The sequence below is a fragment of the Taeniopygia guttata genome, chromosome 34 (assembly GCF_048771995.1).
Source record: "Taeniopygia guttata chromosome 34, bTaeGut7.mat, whole genome shotgun sequence".
NCBI lineage: Eukaryota > Metazoa > Chordata > Aves > Passeriformes > Estrildidae > Taeniopygia > Taeniopygia guttata.
Window position 1 is genome coordinate 754,524 of NC_133059.1, and position 15,836 is coordinate 770,359.

The 15,836-nt window shown below is 54.1% G+C and overlaps 2 protein-coding genes across 2 annotated transcripts in view; both read left to right on the forward strand.

Moving 5' to 3' along the window:
* The window catches only part of LOC121468955 (uncharacterized), a 2,238,800-nt gene that overhangs the window by 280,733 nt on the left and 1,942,231 nt on the right, over window positions 1-15,836 (forward strand). Inside the window, 1 exon segment of the mRNA XM_072920965.1 lies at window positions 2,591-2,821. Coding sequence (XP_072777066.1) covers window positions 2,591-2,821 — 231 coding nt within the window.
* On the forward strand, window positions 13,083-14,015 carry LOC140681292 (olfactory receptor 14J1-like). Its single transcript, XM_072920850.1, has one exon. The coding sequence runs from the start codon at window positions 13,083-13,085 to the stop codon at window positions 14,013-14,015; it is 933 nt and encodes a 310-aa protein (XP_072776951.1).

The window sequence follows — 15,836 nt, forward strand, 5'->3', positions numbered from 1 at the left end:
GGTCTCTTCCAACCCAGTAATTCTGTGATTCTGTGATTCTGTGACTCGATGATCCCAATGGGTCCCTCCCAGCTCAGCCCCTTCTGCAATTCTCACCCTTTGGCTCAGCCTTTGTGTCCCCTCGAGGTGCTGGCAGAGCTGTTGGGGACATGGCAGGAGCAGTGACAGCCCCAGTGTTCCCCTGTCTGTGACATCTCAGTGGTGACAGCCCCAGTGTTCCCCTGTCTGTGACACCCCAGAGGTGACAGCCCCAGAATTGCCCTGTCTGTGACACCCCAGCAGTGACAGCCCCAGCGTTCCCCTGTCTGTGACACCCCAGCGGTGACAGCCCCAGTGTTCCCCTGTCTGTGACACCCCAGAGGTGACAGCCCCAGAATTGCCCTGTCTGTGACACCCCAGCGGTGACAGCCCCAGCGTTCCCCTGTTGATGACACCCCCGCGGTGTCAGCCCCAGCGTTCCCTGTCTGTGACACCCCAGCGGTGACAGCCCCAGCGTTCACTGTCTGTGACACCCCAGCGGTGACAGCCCCAGCGTTCACTGTCTGTGACACCCCAGCGGTGACAGACAAGTGTCAGACACTGTTACAGAGCTCTACCCAGAGCTGACAGGGGGAATTGATTAAAAAAAAAAATAAACAAAACAAAAACAAAACAACCCAAACAAAACCTTACTAAAATTAAAAAAAAACACCTCCCAATAAAACCCCCAACAAATAAAAAAAAAAACCTAACCCAAAAAAATCCAAACAAACCAAAACAAAATACAGAAAAAAACCCCAACCAAACAAAATATCAAAACAAGAAAAAGAGAACTCCCAATCAGCAGAGTTGTTCCATCCTTCACTTGTAACATCGGCACTCACACAAGATTCATTGGGCACATTTGCAGGAAAAGCTGGTTTAGGACAGGCTCTCAGCAGAACAGTTCTCAGCTGAGCCAAAAGGCCCCTGTGGCAGCTGCAGGGCCATTGGCAATGCAGAGCCTCAGGCCAGAGGGGAGAAAAGGGCTCTGAGCTCCCCTGCCCTGACACTGAACCCTGCAGGGCTGCAGGTGCGGGGCGGGCAGGGCTGGGAGGGGGCACAGCCCGGGGGTCCCGCAGAGCCTCCCTGCTCCAGAGCCGCAGCTGCGGCAATGGGACAGCTGCCGGGATCTGTGTGCCAGGGACGAGCCGCAGGCGGGGGTGCCGAGGGCTGGGCTGGAGCAGCTTTTTGTCCCGGTGCGGGGCCATTGCCGCGGGGTTGGGGTCCCTGGGAAGGCGCAGGAGCACAGCGGGGCAGGGTTGGTTTGTGGATTTGTGGTTGCGATGTTTTGTTGGCGGCCCCGGGCGGGCTGTGCGAGCCGGGAGCGGCCGGCCGGGCCCGCAGCCGGCGCTGGGGCCGGGAGCCCCCGGGCAGAGCTCTGTGCTCGGGGCCGAGCCCCGGGCGGCCGCTCAGAGGCAGCCCCGGCTGCGGGGGTCCCCGAGGGTCCCCGGGCAGGGGGCGGCGGGGGCTGCCGGAGCTCTGTGCCCGGGGCTGGGCGCGGCTGCCCAGGGAGCGGAGGCTGCAGGGTCCCCCCGTGCTGGGGCTGGCTCTGCCCGGCCCAGGGGCTGCGCTGTCAGCCCGGAGCCGCGTGGGGATCGCTCGCTACCGGCAGGGCTGGCAGGGAAACCGGCAATGGGGGGAGCACAGACGGGCAATACGAGAGCTGGGCTGTTCCAGAAGCCTGGAGGTGTTGGGAGCATGGACAGGGGGCACCCATGGATACCCCGGGACCCTGAAACAGGGACCCCGGACAGTGCTGACCCCTGGGACGCCTGTGATGCCAAAGTGGTGAGCCCAGAGAAGGGGAACCTGTGGCATTGCCAGGAGCCCCAGCAGCCCAGAGAGGGGGAGCACCAATGCAAACTTGACCCGCAGCAACCCAGACAGGGTGGGGGTCTCCAGGAGCCCAAAGTGGAGAGGCCAGAGAGGGGAAACTCAGGGTTTGGTTTTTGCTGAATCTTGGTTGTTTGTATATTTTGGGGGACTGAATCTTGGTGTTTTTGAGGTTTTTATGGAGCTCAGATGGCCAGTGACTTTTAGAGATGGACTTGGGCAGTAGGAACTTCTGACACAATGTGCCCATACATTGTTTTCCCCAAACCAGGATTTCTTATTCCCAAACCTTGGCTGGATGGAGAAGGAGTCTGCGAGGAAGAGGAAGACTCCCCAGGTCACCCAGGCAGGTGAGGAGGAAGTCAGTGCCCCTTTCCCCCTCTCTCCTGCTCCATCTCCCAGCCCAGTACAGCCCCTGGCTGCAGGACAACCCCATGCTGACACCGTCATGTGGGGGGCACACTGGGGGGATCTCCTTCCCCTTTCCTGTGGCACAGAGACAAATCCCATCCTCTCCTCGTCCTTCCTCCCCAGACAAGGACCTGAGGATGGAGAGCAGGGAGGACAAATCCCCAAGACAGAACCTCGTGGAAGAGGCTGTTTTGCATGACTCCAGGGCACAGGAATCCAATGGGGAGGAAAAGCCCTGGAGATCCCACAGGAGGAGGGGCTGCAAACCCAGCCCAGGGTGCTCTGAGGAGGAAGGACCCACCCTGTGCCAGGAAGGTGGACAGAGCTCCAGCCAGAGCTCAGAGCTGAAGGTCCATGAGCTGGTTCACCATGGGGAGAAGCCCTACAAGTGCTTGGAGTGTGGGAAGAGCTTCAGGCAGAGCAACACCCTAATCTCCCACCAGATGATCCACACTGGGGAATGGCCCTACGAGTGTGGGGAGTGTGGGAAGGGCTTCAGCTGCAGCTCAGAACTCATCAGGCACCAACGCATCCACACTGGGGAGAGGCCCTACGAGTGTCCCCAGTGTGGGAAGAGCTTCACCCGGAGCTCTCACTTGACCAGACACCAACGGAGCCACCGGTGACGGAAGCCCTGTGAGTGCCCCAACTGCCGGAGGAGCTTTGTGCACCGCTCCAGCTTCATCCCCCATTGAAGAACCCACATTGGGAAGAGCCCTGGTGATCCCTGTTCCCTGTGATCCATGCTGGGAAGACACCTGTACCTTCTCCTGCCCCTGCCAATGACCTTATGTGGGATTGAAGAACATGAGGGTGTGGCCATGGCCCTGTCATTACATTCACTCCCACCTCAGGTCATTGCCAGGGGCAGGAAAGGGACTCTCTCTCTCTCTCTCTGAGAAGGGTGTCCTTTCCAGGCAGGAGGAGACGCGTGGCCAGGAAGGTAGAATTGATGGTGATGTATTTTCCCCTGTAAATAGTTTTTCTTATCCCTTCTGTTGTCAATAGTTTTTCTATTCCTGTTTGTTCCTTATCTTGTTGCTGTTCCCAGTAAATTGATCTTATCCCAGCCTGGGATCTTTCCATTTTTTTCCTTCAGTGGAAGGTGGGAGGGCAATGAGCACCAGCGGGGTTTTAGCAGGAGCAGGAAATTGGGGAATCCCATTCCTGAATCCCGGCCTGTGGATACCGAGCATCCCAGCTGGTGCCAGCCCTGGTGGCCATGGCAGCAGCCTTGGGAGCAGGTCCCTGGCTGGGGCTGAGGGAACCTCTTCACTCTGGTGCCCAGGGACAGGAGTGGAGGGAGCGGCTGCAGCTGAGTCGGGGCAGGCTGAGGTTGGATCTCAGGGAAAGGTTTTTGCCCAGAGGCTGCTGGGGCACTGCCCAGGCTCCCCAGGGAAGGGTCACAGCTCCAGGGCTCTCTGAGCTCCTGCAGCGTTTGGACAGCGCTGCCAGGCCCAGGCTGGCAGTGTTGGGGTGTCCTGTGCAGGGCCAGCAGTTGGACTCGAGGATCCTGATGGGTCCCTCCCAGCTCAGCCACTTCTGTGGTTCTGGGATCCCATGAGTCTGGGGATGGGAGTGCCAATGGTTGCCATGGAAACGGGCTCTGGCTGCAGGCCTGAGCTGGTGTCCATGGCAACCACCCCTGGCATGGGGTGTCCATGGAGCTGCCCAGGGACTGACCATAGCAACAGGGGCTGGGGAAGGTTGCCATGGGAACTGACCATAGCAACAGGGGCTGGTGATGGTTGCCATGGAAACTGACCATAGCAACAGGGGGCTGGTGCTGGTTGCCATGGAAACTGACCATAGCAACAGGGGCTGGGGAAGGTTGCCATGGAAACTGACCATAGCAATGGGTCCTGATGTGGTTTGCTGTGGTAATCCAGGGCATCCCTCTGGCTGCCCTGGCAGGTCTGGGACCCTGGCAGGGGTCAGGAACCCCCCTGCACAGAGCCCCCAGAGACAATGTCTGTGATCTCTGTCCATGGAAAAGAGTTTTCAATCTTACAGGATGAATTACACACTCTGAGTGTTTGATATGAGTAATAATTAGTGTGACACGGGTGCAAAAGTAGAATTTTAGGATTCTAGATAAGGGGTTCAAAGGAGGCAAGATGGAGGAAATCGTGTGTGTCCTGTCCTTTTTCATCTTCTTCATGCCTTCCATGTTTCACTGCAGTGTTGGCATTTTTCTGTTGGTTTAGGCTGGGGACACACTGTCCAACGTAGGTGACAGATATTGGCACATTATTGTAAATATAGCACAGGTAGTTTCTGGTATATAATGTTTGTACCATCCCACTGAGGGGCAGAGCCCTGCACGCTGCCCCGCAAGAAAGGCCTACTGCAGGTCAGACAGAACATGTTATAGATAAGCAAGAATAAACAACCTTGAAAACCAGCACAGATTAATTATGGCTTCTTCTTTGGCAGCGGGGCTCAAAGACAGCGAATTTCTGCAATTTTGGGATCATTTAAATACCACAGATTCTGACATAAATGGCATCCCTGGCTGGGCTTGGACCACCAACCTTTCAGTTAAGAGCCGACAGTTTGCCTATTAAGGTTCAGATATTTTGCCAGGCCCTCAGAGGGGTTTCATGGGGACTTTCTAAGTGTCCCCAGGCTGCCAAAGAGCCGGGATGTCACAGGCACTCACAGGGGCTCCTGTCATGGGCAGACTGGGAGCTTTAGGCAAAGTTTATTAGAGAAGCTCCTGTCAGGTCAGGAGGCACAGAAAGGACCCCCAATAGCCCCTATAGATCCCCAAATACCTCCAAGGACCGCCAGCCTTTCTAAGCCTCTTTTTGTGAGAGGAGCCTTGGAGCAGCAGGTTCCAATCCCTACCCCTGACAATTCAAGAGCTCGTATGTAAACAATTATAAAGGTGGAATTAAAACTTTATACAATTCTCCCTTAGCATTAGGAATTGTAAACCAGTGTTGGGGGTTGGGTTTTTCCTTTCTGTTTGTTCCTTATCATTGGCTGATGTTTATCGGCTGATCCCTTATTTTGGGAGGAGCTGCTGCTCTTGGAGATGGGAGTTTCCACTGCTGCTGCCAGAGCCCGGGCCAGAGCTGCTTCTTCTGTCCTGGGATGAGCCTCTGCTCGTGAGAACAGCCACTAAACTGGGACCTTATTTACACCTGCCCCACCAAAAGAGAGACCTATCCCTGTCTGCTCTGGTGTCCAGGATCCTGAGCTGGGCTCTCCCTGCCCTGCTTGGAGCCCCTCACCCCCTGCCTGCCGAGACATCCTGCCAGCCCAGCTGACTGCTTTTTGCCAGTCCTGCTGGGGCACCGAGCTGACTGCTTTCTGAGAGTCCTGCTGGGGCAGCGGAGCCGGCTGCCCCGGGGTTTGTGAAGCAAAGCCTCTCTCCAGCCCTTCCCCCTTCGGACAAAGCCGCCATGGCCCCGCGCTGCCGAGCCCGGCCGGAGCGCCCCCTGCAGCCGCGTGGGGGTCAGCGCACCTGCCCTGCCCCGGGAGCCACAGCGCCCCTGCTGGCTGTGCCCGGAACTGCACCGCAGGGAAAGCGCCACGGCCCAAAGGCCGGGACTGGGCTCTGCTCTGTTTGCTGTTCGTGCCGCAGCTGCTGCTGCTTGTTTGCTTTGTTATACACACTAGGAAAGAGCTGACATTCCTATTCCCATATCTTTGCCTGCCTGAGAGCCCCTTGATTTCATGATTCTAATAATTTGGAGGGAGGGGGTTTACATTCTCCATTCCACAGGAGGCTTTTTGCTGCCTTCCCTAGCAGACACCTGCCTTGTAAACCAAGACCAATTTTGGCACCCGATGTGCAGCCTGAGGGCATTGAGAGAAACAGGGTGAAATAAGAATAACAATTCTTGAGTAACATAATTTTTTTTGTTGCACTGGATATAGAAACCTTGTTAGGTGTCACGATGTGGTCTAGTTTACCCTGGTTTGGGTGGCACATGGTTGTGGCTACATTTTTCCCATCCTATAACTATGGCTAATATGGCTGATAATCAATTTGTTTGATGGGTTAATATGGTGAGGAATTTATGGATTTTTAATTTCCTCTGGACGGTGGCCACATGGATTTGAGGCTACCACACACTAACTGTATGTGTTTGGAATTACTTTAATAATGGTACCTACTGTGAGGAAATGACACCAGGGGAAGTTTTCTCCCAACTCCTCAGCCAGCTCTTTGGGTCTACAGTGGTTGTGTTCCTGCTATGCCTGTTAAGCCTATTCTGTTCAGCATTCAGAGGTAAGGGAAGATTGACTTAGATAACTATCGTAGCAGGGCGTCCCCAGCCTGTAATAATTAGCACTGACTCCATGATTCCAGAAGGCTGATCAATCCCTTTATTACATTATCCTATATTATACTGCTAAGAAACACTCATTGCTCTTTCAGACAGTCTGATACAGACAGACCAGACTGGTTAATGAAATCCAAACACCATCACCACTGGCCAATTTAGAAATCACCCTTTGATAAACAAATCTCCATAATACATTCCACATGTGCACAACAACAGGTGCAGCAAGTGAAGATAAGAATTGTTTCTCGTTCTTTTCTCTGAGCTTTTTCACAGCTTCTCACAGCTTCCCAGGAAAATCCTGGGAGATCTCTCTCTCTGCTCAGAGGATATGTGATTACCACAGGTCAGTTGTGACAATGCAGGTCCAAGGACACGACGGTGACACTACGGAACCTCATGGAACCAAGGGGCCAGGGTGACACTGTGCTGCCTCGTGGAATCAAGGAGACCAATGTGAAACTCAGAGACCCCAAGGAACCAAGGGTCCATGGTGACCTTGTGCAGCCGCAGTGTCACAGAGGAGCTGTTGTGACACAGCGAGGGCACACGGAGCCCAGGGGCCATTGTGACACATCAGGGCTCTGTGGAACCACGAAGCCATTGTGACATTGCAAGGCCTCATGGAATCACGGGGCCATTGTGACACTGCAGAAGCAAGGGGAACATTGTGACACTCCAGGGCCTGATGGAGCCAAGGGGACCATTGTGACACTGTGGGGTCCATGGAACCAAGGGAACATGGAACAGGTCTGGCTGGCTGGGATTCCTGGGGATCACCTGACAGGTCCAGCTGACCTTGGCATGTCAAGGGCTGCTTCTCATCTGCCCCTGAAGCACTGGGGATCTGGGCTTTCCTCCCTATGGGAGAGAACTGTCCTTCTCCTCCAGGGTTCCATGGCCAAAATTGGGATTCCTCCTCCAAAACTCCGTACATCCAAGGAATGCTCCCAAGTGAAAGCTGCCAGGACAGACAGGTCTGGCTGCCCTTGGCCTCTTGAGAGATGTATCTCATCTGCTTTTGAAACACTGGGGCTTGGTGCTTTCCTTCCAATGTAAATAGTTGTCCTTCTCAAGGTGACCGTGGTCAAAATTGAGATTCCTCCTCCCAAATTCCATGTATCCAAGAATTCCTCCATTACAAAACCTGCCAGGAAGAACAGGTCTGGTTGGCTGAGCCTCCCAGGAGCCACCTCTTTCTTCTTCTGCCTTTGAATCACTTGGGCTCTGTGCTTTCCTTCCTATGGAAAAGAACTGTCCTTCTTATCTACACTGAAATGGCCAAATTTGGGGTTCCACCTCCCAAATTCCCTATATCCAAGGGTTGCTTTCAGACAAAAGCTACCAGGGCAAAGAGGTCTGGCTGGCCTAGACCTCTGATGGCAGCCTTTCATCTGCCCCTCAAACACTGGTGTTCTGTGCTTTCCTTCCTTTGGAAAAAAAACCATCATTCAACTCCGGGTGTCCATGTCTGAAAGTGGGATTCCACCTCTAAAATTCCCTATATCCAACGGTTGCTCCCAGACAAAATCTGCCAGTACCATCAAGTCTGTCTGGCCTTGGCCTCTGGTGGCTGCCCCTACCACACTGGGGCTCAGTTCTTTCCTTCCCATGGAGATCCCTGTGACACTGTGGGCACCTCATGGAACCAAGGGGATCATTGTGGCACCACTGGAGCCCATGGAACCAAGGGGCCGTGGTGACACCGCGGGGCTTCATGGACCCAGAGACCATTATGACTCTGTGGGGCCTGATGGAACCATGGAGACCATTCCGACCCTTCAGGGCCTGGTGTCACCAAGGGGGCATTGTGACACCTCAGGGCCTCCTGGAAGCAAGGGACCATTGGGACACTGTGGGGCCCCATGGAAGCGAGGGAACATGGAACAGGTCTGGCTGGCTTGGCCTCCCAAGGGCTGCCTCTCATCAGCTCCTGGAGCACTGGGGCTCTGTGCTTTCCTTGCTATGGAAAAGAATTGTCCCACTTTTCAGATGCTCATTTCCAAAACTGGTATTCTCCCTAAAAAATTCCTATATGCAAGGGTATCTCTCTGAGCAAAATCTGGCAGCTCTGGTTGGCCTCTGGTAGTCACCTCTCATCCCCCCAGGAAACACTGGCACACTGTTCCTTCATTCCTGTGGAAAAGAACCGGCCTTCATGTCCAGGGCCCATGGCCAAAATGAGAATTTGGCCTCCCAATTTCCATATATCCAAGGATTGCTCCCAGGCAAAAGTAGCCAGGACAGACAGGTCAGGCTGGCCCTTTGCTCTAGTGATTTTCTTAGACTATGAGCTGAATGTTTTCATTTGAAAACACCTTGGAGAGGGCCCAGAGATCTCCCAAGGTGGGATTTTGAGGCCTCGGGCACATGACCACTACATATGGACAAAGGAGCTCTGTGCTCTGTGCTGCTGTGGTGGTTTTCCATCACAGAAGTGATGTCCTGAAAGAAGCTTCTAGAAGTTTCTTCTTTGACAAATAAACAATCAGTAATTAGCTGTGAGAGCTGACAATCTGTTAAACCACTAAGCAAACTGCAGACGCCTCTGTGCAGACCCAAGTTGAAGATGAGAAAGCCTGGCTGGGTCTCTCTCCCTTCTGGCCCCAGAGAGGTGCCAAGGCCGGCCCAGCCCCGTCTCAGCCTTCTGGCCTGGCTGCTGAGATCCTGGCCCTGCCCCAGCGCGGCCCAGCCTGACACAGCCCCAGCGCAGCCGCTGCAGAAACCTCCATGGGAAAACAGCTCCGGCCGCAAGGACCGAGCCCGGCCGGGCTCACGGAACCATCTGCAGCCCCGGGCAGATATTGACTCTGCCAGTGCTGCCATCCTCCCTCCAGTGAGAGAAAAGGACACAGGGCAGGCACACAGAGGGGCATCATGAACACACCGAGGTCAGTGAAGTGGAAGTAGAGTCCCAGATGGGAGGGATGAGGAGATGCCCCCTTGATCTTGGGGCTGAAATCCTCTGCTAAAGCTATGGAGAAGGATGTCATTGATACATCAGATTCTCTTTTTCCCTATAACGCTTTGAAAAGAATGGGAAGATGACTTGTTCAGCAAAGGCCTCCACGCTAAAGCAAGCAAATATTGCAATAGCTGTGATCCCATGAGAAGTTTGAAAAGAAAGACTGATGAGGCCCTGAGCCCTCTGGGAGAGAACATATCTGTTCCCAGAGATGAAGATGATTTCAGAAACACGTGAAGAGAACCTTTGCTCTTAAACAGCTCATCTTGAAACCAATACCCAATAGGTTGACATGGCCCATAAACACAGCTGTGGGAAAAGCTGTGAAAAAATGGGAGGGACTTGTTAATTCCAGATTTTTATGGGCAACTGCTATTTGTGGAAGTGAAAAACCATGATATAACTTCTTTATTGTGGATAAGTCTCCAAACATTAACAAGAGGAACTTTTCTCCCTGTTAGCTGACAGAAAGTTTTATGTTTGGTCTCTTTACATTGTCAGTTTGTATGTAGAGGGGAAGTGTTCTGAAAGTTTTGTTCTGATTCTTATTACTCTTCCTTTTAGTTAGTGTTAATAAACTTTTCTTAACAAAACTTTTCTTTTAAAGTTCTGAGCCTACTTTGCCTTTCTCCTAATCGTATCTCAGAGCATTAAATAAGTAAGCGTATTCTAGTGAGTGCACTGGTAATTAAGCAACACTGAACCCACCACACTAATTAATGCATTGGCTGAGAAATCTCAAATTGATGAACCAAAACCACTACAGAAACTTCCTGATGAAATGCATTAGAGCGGAGGGAAATCAAGGTAGAGCCATGGTTTGTCAGGACTTGTTGATCCTAATGAGCCCCGTGGTGCATTTGGAACTGAGCCCTGGAACCCCAGGGCCTGAGAGGAGATTGCACAAACCTTTCCAGGAGTCAAAGTCAAACGAAAAATACCCAAAGTGTCTCAAGGCATTAATGGGACCCACTGAGGTCCATCCCCAGCACAGGCTCCTCATGGACTCCTTGGAGGAGAGAACTGGAGGCCAGGATGGCACAAAAACCTCTCAGATACACTCAGTGTGCAAAGGAGAATCCAAAGTACCTTAAAAACTTTGAGTATCTCAAAGCATAAATGAGCCGCACTGAGTGTTGTTCCTGACAAAGCCTCTCCAGGGACTAATTACAGCAGATAATTGGAGGCCAGGATTGCAGAAACATCTCAGAAACTGCAAGGCAAAAGCAAAAGCCAAAGTCCTTTGAAAAACCTGCATTCCCTGGGAGCATGAAGGAGCCCCCAGGGCCATTCCTGACCAAGGCTCCCCAGGGACTCCTTCCAGCAGATCCTTGAGGCCACTGGGATGTGGGCTAGGGGGGGATGCTGAGGGCAGGACCAGGGGGTGACAGTGCCCAGCCTGGCTGGGGCTGTGCCAGGAGGCCCCATGGCCTCAGGACAAGGTGTCTCCTCCCAGCCCTTGGTGGCACAGACCCTGCTGTGCCCCAGGGCACCAAGACTTGGCTTCTCTTTGTCCCCACCTGTCATCAGTGCCTCCAGTTCTCTGCTCTGCCTGGGGCCTGGGGACACTTTCTCAGTTGTGTCCCTCAGTGGGACCCATTAAAAGTCCAAGAAACTTTGGAGTTGGATTCTGACTTGGAGTTCTGGAGAGGTTTCTGCAGCTCCCTCTCAGGGCCTGATGTTCAGGGCCTGAGCACAAAGCCCCAGAGGGTCATTAAAGTCCTTGTGCTGTGTCTGTGCTGCTGAGCTGGGCCGGGCTCCTGGCACAGAGGGTGATCCTGGTAACCAAGCAGAGCTTCAAAAGCACATTTCTCTTGCTGAGCAGCTCTTCTCCCAGCCCAGCAGGGCTGGGGCACTGCCTGCAGCCAGCCCGGGCACAGCACAGAGGCACAGAGAGCTTCAATCAGGCAGGGCTGGGAAGGGGCTGAGAAGTGCCTGGGGCAGAATCACTGCCAGCCCTTGGCACAGGAACCTCTGGCTGCAGGACAATGCAGCTGCAGCTCCTGGAGAGATCTCCTAAAGCTGGAACATCCCAATGCCCACAGACCCTGTGAGTACAACTCTGAGCATTTCTGGTGCAGGGCAGGTGAAATTTTGATGAAGCTCTGAAATACTGAAGGGTTCTCACCAGTCATAAAATATTTCCAAGACAAGGATTTGATAAAAAAGAGATTTCCAGAGATTTTGTATTCAGTTTCCTTCTACTGGAGAATGACAGGGAGGGAGGGATAAATATTAAAGGTTGATTATGAATTTTGACAAGTGCCTGAGACATCTGAACTGTTAGTTTTAGTGCTCAGTAGGTTCACAGGAGATCCCTATTGTGCTTTCAGCCACTCTGGCCATGGACAGCACCAGCATCAGCTTTGCTGGAGCCATCAGACTCAGTCTGAGCTGTCCTTTCTCCAAGCTGCAAACAGAACCTGCCCCAGCCAGTGCCCTGCAAACAGGCAGGGTTCCGTCAGGCCAAGGAGAGTGCACAGAGGTTTTGGGTCTGGGAGTGCTGGTACAGAGAGATCAGGCACAGAGAAACACCTGCAGGAGGAAAATCTCCAGGAAGCAGAGAGAAGATCAGGGAAGGAGAGAGAACAAAACCCAGAAATGCTGTGGCAGGGGAGTTTAGAGATGCCCAGAGGAGCCCCTCCAGTGCAGCCCCTCCCTCTGCACAAGCCCCCTCCCTCCTGTCCCCCAGCCAAGCCTCTGCCCTCAGGGCTGGGGCTCCAAGGTGTGCAGCCCCTCCTGTGCAGGCAGAGCTGCAGCAGAGCCGTGGGGCAGCTCTGCAGCCCCGGGCCCAGTTCCCTCTGCAGAGCACAGGGCTGGGAGCAGCTGCCCGGCACTGGGGGCTCTGGCAGGGGGCACAGCTGGCTCAGGGTGACACAGCTGTCCCCAGTGCCCGGCTCTGGGCAATGCTGGCAGTGCAGCCAGGGAAGGAGCTGTGTGTCCCTTCATCCAGTGCCATCAGAAGGACACTTGGAAGCCTCCCTGAGATTTCAGTCCAAGCTGATATCTTCAATCCAGGGAGCAAACCTGTCCTAGAGCACATCTGAGTTATAAGATTGATAGGGAAAGCAGAGGTGTTCTGACACTGAAAATGCTGCTGGGTTGGTGAAATGAGCAATGTGAGTCCTTGGCTCCAAATATGGAGCTGAGCTGTGGTGGATCCATCTGTCTCAGCTGTACCTGGGGGTTTGTAAGACAAATATGGGAGTGTGAACATCCTTCATGTGAGAAAATGAAAGCCCAGAGAAACTCCAAGCAGAATGAAGTGACAGACCATGTCTCCCCAGTCTCCACTCATCCTGTAGCCTCAGGGAACCAACTCTGTTCTCCTGGAGGGCAGCAGAAATGCTGGGCGTTTCTGATATCCAAGAATAGCAGGAGAGACATAGGGGGAGCTTAAAATGAAAACCTCTAAGCTCTTAAACACAGAAGAATATCCTTGTGTGTCACAGAGGAGGGTGTATGGGAAATGGCTTTGATTTTGGTTACAGGTAACTCCTTCAAAACTTAACTATCCTTTTCTCTGAACAGGTGCCCATGTGCAGGCACAGCAAATGTCCAACAGCAGCTCCATCAGCCACTTCCTCCTGCTGGCACTGGCAGACACGCGGCAGCTGCAGCTCCTGCACTTCTGCCTCTTCCTGGGCATCTCCCTGGCTGCCCTCCTGGGCAACGGCCTCATCATCAGCGCCGTAGCCTGCGGCCACCACCTGCACACGCCCATGTTCTTCTTCCTGCTCCACCTGGCCCTCAGCGACCTGGGCTCCATCTGCACCACTGTCCCCAAAGCCCTGCACAATTCCCTCTGGGACACCAGGGATATCTCCTACACAGGATGTGCTGCACAGCTCTTTTTTTTTGTCTTTTTCATCTCGGCAGAGTATTTCCTGCTGACCATCATGTGCTACGACCGCTGCGTGTCCATCTGCAAACCCCTGCACTACGGGACCCTCCTGGGCAGCAGAGCTTGTGCCCACATGGCAGCAGCTGCCTGGGCCAGTGCCTTTCTCAATGCTCTCATGCACATGACAAATACATTTTCCCTGCCCCTGTGCCATGGCAATGTCCTGGGACAGTTCTTCTGTGAAATCCCCCAGATCCTCAAGATCTCCTGCTCCAAATCCTACCTCAGGGAACTTGGGCTCATTACTCTTTCTATGTCTTTCAGATTTGGTTGTTTTGTATTCATTGTTTTCTCCTATGTGCAGATCTTTAGGGCTGTGCTGAGGATCCCCTCTGAGCAGGGACGGCACAAAGCCTTTTCCACCTGCCTCCCTCACCTGGCCGTGGTCTCACTTTTCTTAAGCACTGTCATGTTTGCTCACCTGAAGCCCCCCTCCATCTCCTCCCCATCCCTGGATCTGGCCCTGTCAGTTCTGTATTCGCTGGTGCCTCCATCCCTGAACCCCCTCATCTACAGCCTGAGGAACCAGGAGCTCAAGGCTGCAGTGTGGACACTGATGACTGGATGCTTTCAGGAACATTGAACTGCTGGCAAATTTCTGCAAATCATTTGTAATAAAAGTCATCTTTGGTACATCTTGTTGGTTTGGTTGTGGATTTTTTTCCTTTGTTTAAGGTTTTTCAGATTTTCCACAGAAAAGTATCATCTTTTGTGCCAATTCTCATTTTGTTTCTCTCCATCTTCCCTGTGGCCACAGACTCTGTCAATGAGGTGCTGCACTCTCGTTGGCTTTAAAGGAACTAAAGGATGTCCCAGCCAAGTTTTCTGCAGAGATGCCCTTTTGTTGCCTTCTCTGTAGCTGCAGCAGCAATGTCTTTGTGCAGAGCTGGGGCAGATCAGGGCTGGCACAGCAGCTGTGCCCAGGAGCAGCAGCACTTGGTGCTGCCAGTGCTGCTCCCGTGGCCCTGCCCCGCTGCCCTGGTGGCCCTGGTGCTGCTGCAGGGCCTGAGTGCTCTCGGGGCCGGGCACAGTCCTGGGGGTGGCAGTGCCGGGGCTGCAGCAGGGACAGGCCATGGGCACTGCTGGGGCAGCGCTGACGCCTCAGGCCAGGCCCTGGGGGCTCCAGGCTCCTTGCCCAGGCTCTCTCAAGAACATGGCCAGGTCAATGCTCAGCACAGAAAACCCCCATGGGCAGCCCCAGGCTGTTGGTGTGGGGACAGCAAAAATGCCATCAGCCCCTGGGGCCAGGAAGGGCTGGGGGACACCAGGGAAACCACTCAGCTTTGTCCTTGCCTCTGCAGTCAGCCAGAAATTTCTTCCCATCAGCTGGGAGTTTCCTGTCCCACTGCAGATGCTGCTGCTCAGAGCCAGGGCTGCCTGGCAGCCACCCCCAAACTGCCCTGAGCATTTCCTTGGCTTCACCTTTGCTTTCTTTACTATTCCTGATACAAATTTCTTCCTCTTGCCCAGCCCTGTTCCCTGCCCTGCGAACAGCCCAGCCCTGTTTGCCCTTTCCTCTCTGGCCCCACTCCCCATTGCAGTTCCTGGCTTGGCACCATGGGAACGTCCCTTGCGGAGCAGGATCATTCCACAAGTGCTGCAGGAATTGCCTACAGGCTCCTGCAGTGCCTGGTGCGGCTCCCTTGCCAGAGGCACCCCAGGCCAGGGGGGCATATCTGGGCTGCTGTGTCTGGCTGTGGGGCTCCCTGTTCTGGGCATGGAGGAGGAGCTGGAGAGGCTCTGCAGGACTGACAGGATGGGCTTTGGGGCTGTGAGGAGAAGCTGAGGGACCTGGGCTGCTGGAGCTTCTGAAGAGGAAATCCAGGGCTCCTCCTGCAACTGCTCCAAGGGTGGTTTCAGAGAATCACAGAATCAGCAAGGTTGGAGAAGACCTTGGAGATCATCAAGTCCAACCTGTGCCCTGACACCACCTTGTCTCCCCTGAGCCTCCTCTTCTCCAAGATAAACAACCCCAGCCCCTTCAGCCGCTCCTCACAGGATTTGTGCTCCAGACCCCTCACCAGCCTTGTTGCCCTTCTCTGGACATGCTCCAGCCCCTCCGTGGCCTTCCTAAGTTGGGGGGTCCAGAACTGGACACAGCATTCGAGGTGCTGCCCAACCAGTGCCCAGCACAGGGGAAGAATCACTGCCCTGCTCCTGCTGGCCACACCATTCCTGATCCAGGCCAGGAGCCATTGGCCTTCTTGGCCACCTGGGCACACTGCTGGCTCATGTCCAGCCTGCTGTCCATCAGTCCCTGCAGGTCCCTTTCTGCCTGGCTGCTGTCCAGCCCCTCTGTCCCCAGCCTGTAGCACTGCAGGGGTTGTTGTGGCCAAAGTGCAGGACCCGGCACTTGGACTTGTTAAACCTCACCTTGATGGATTTGGGCCCTGGATCCAGCCTG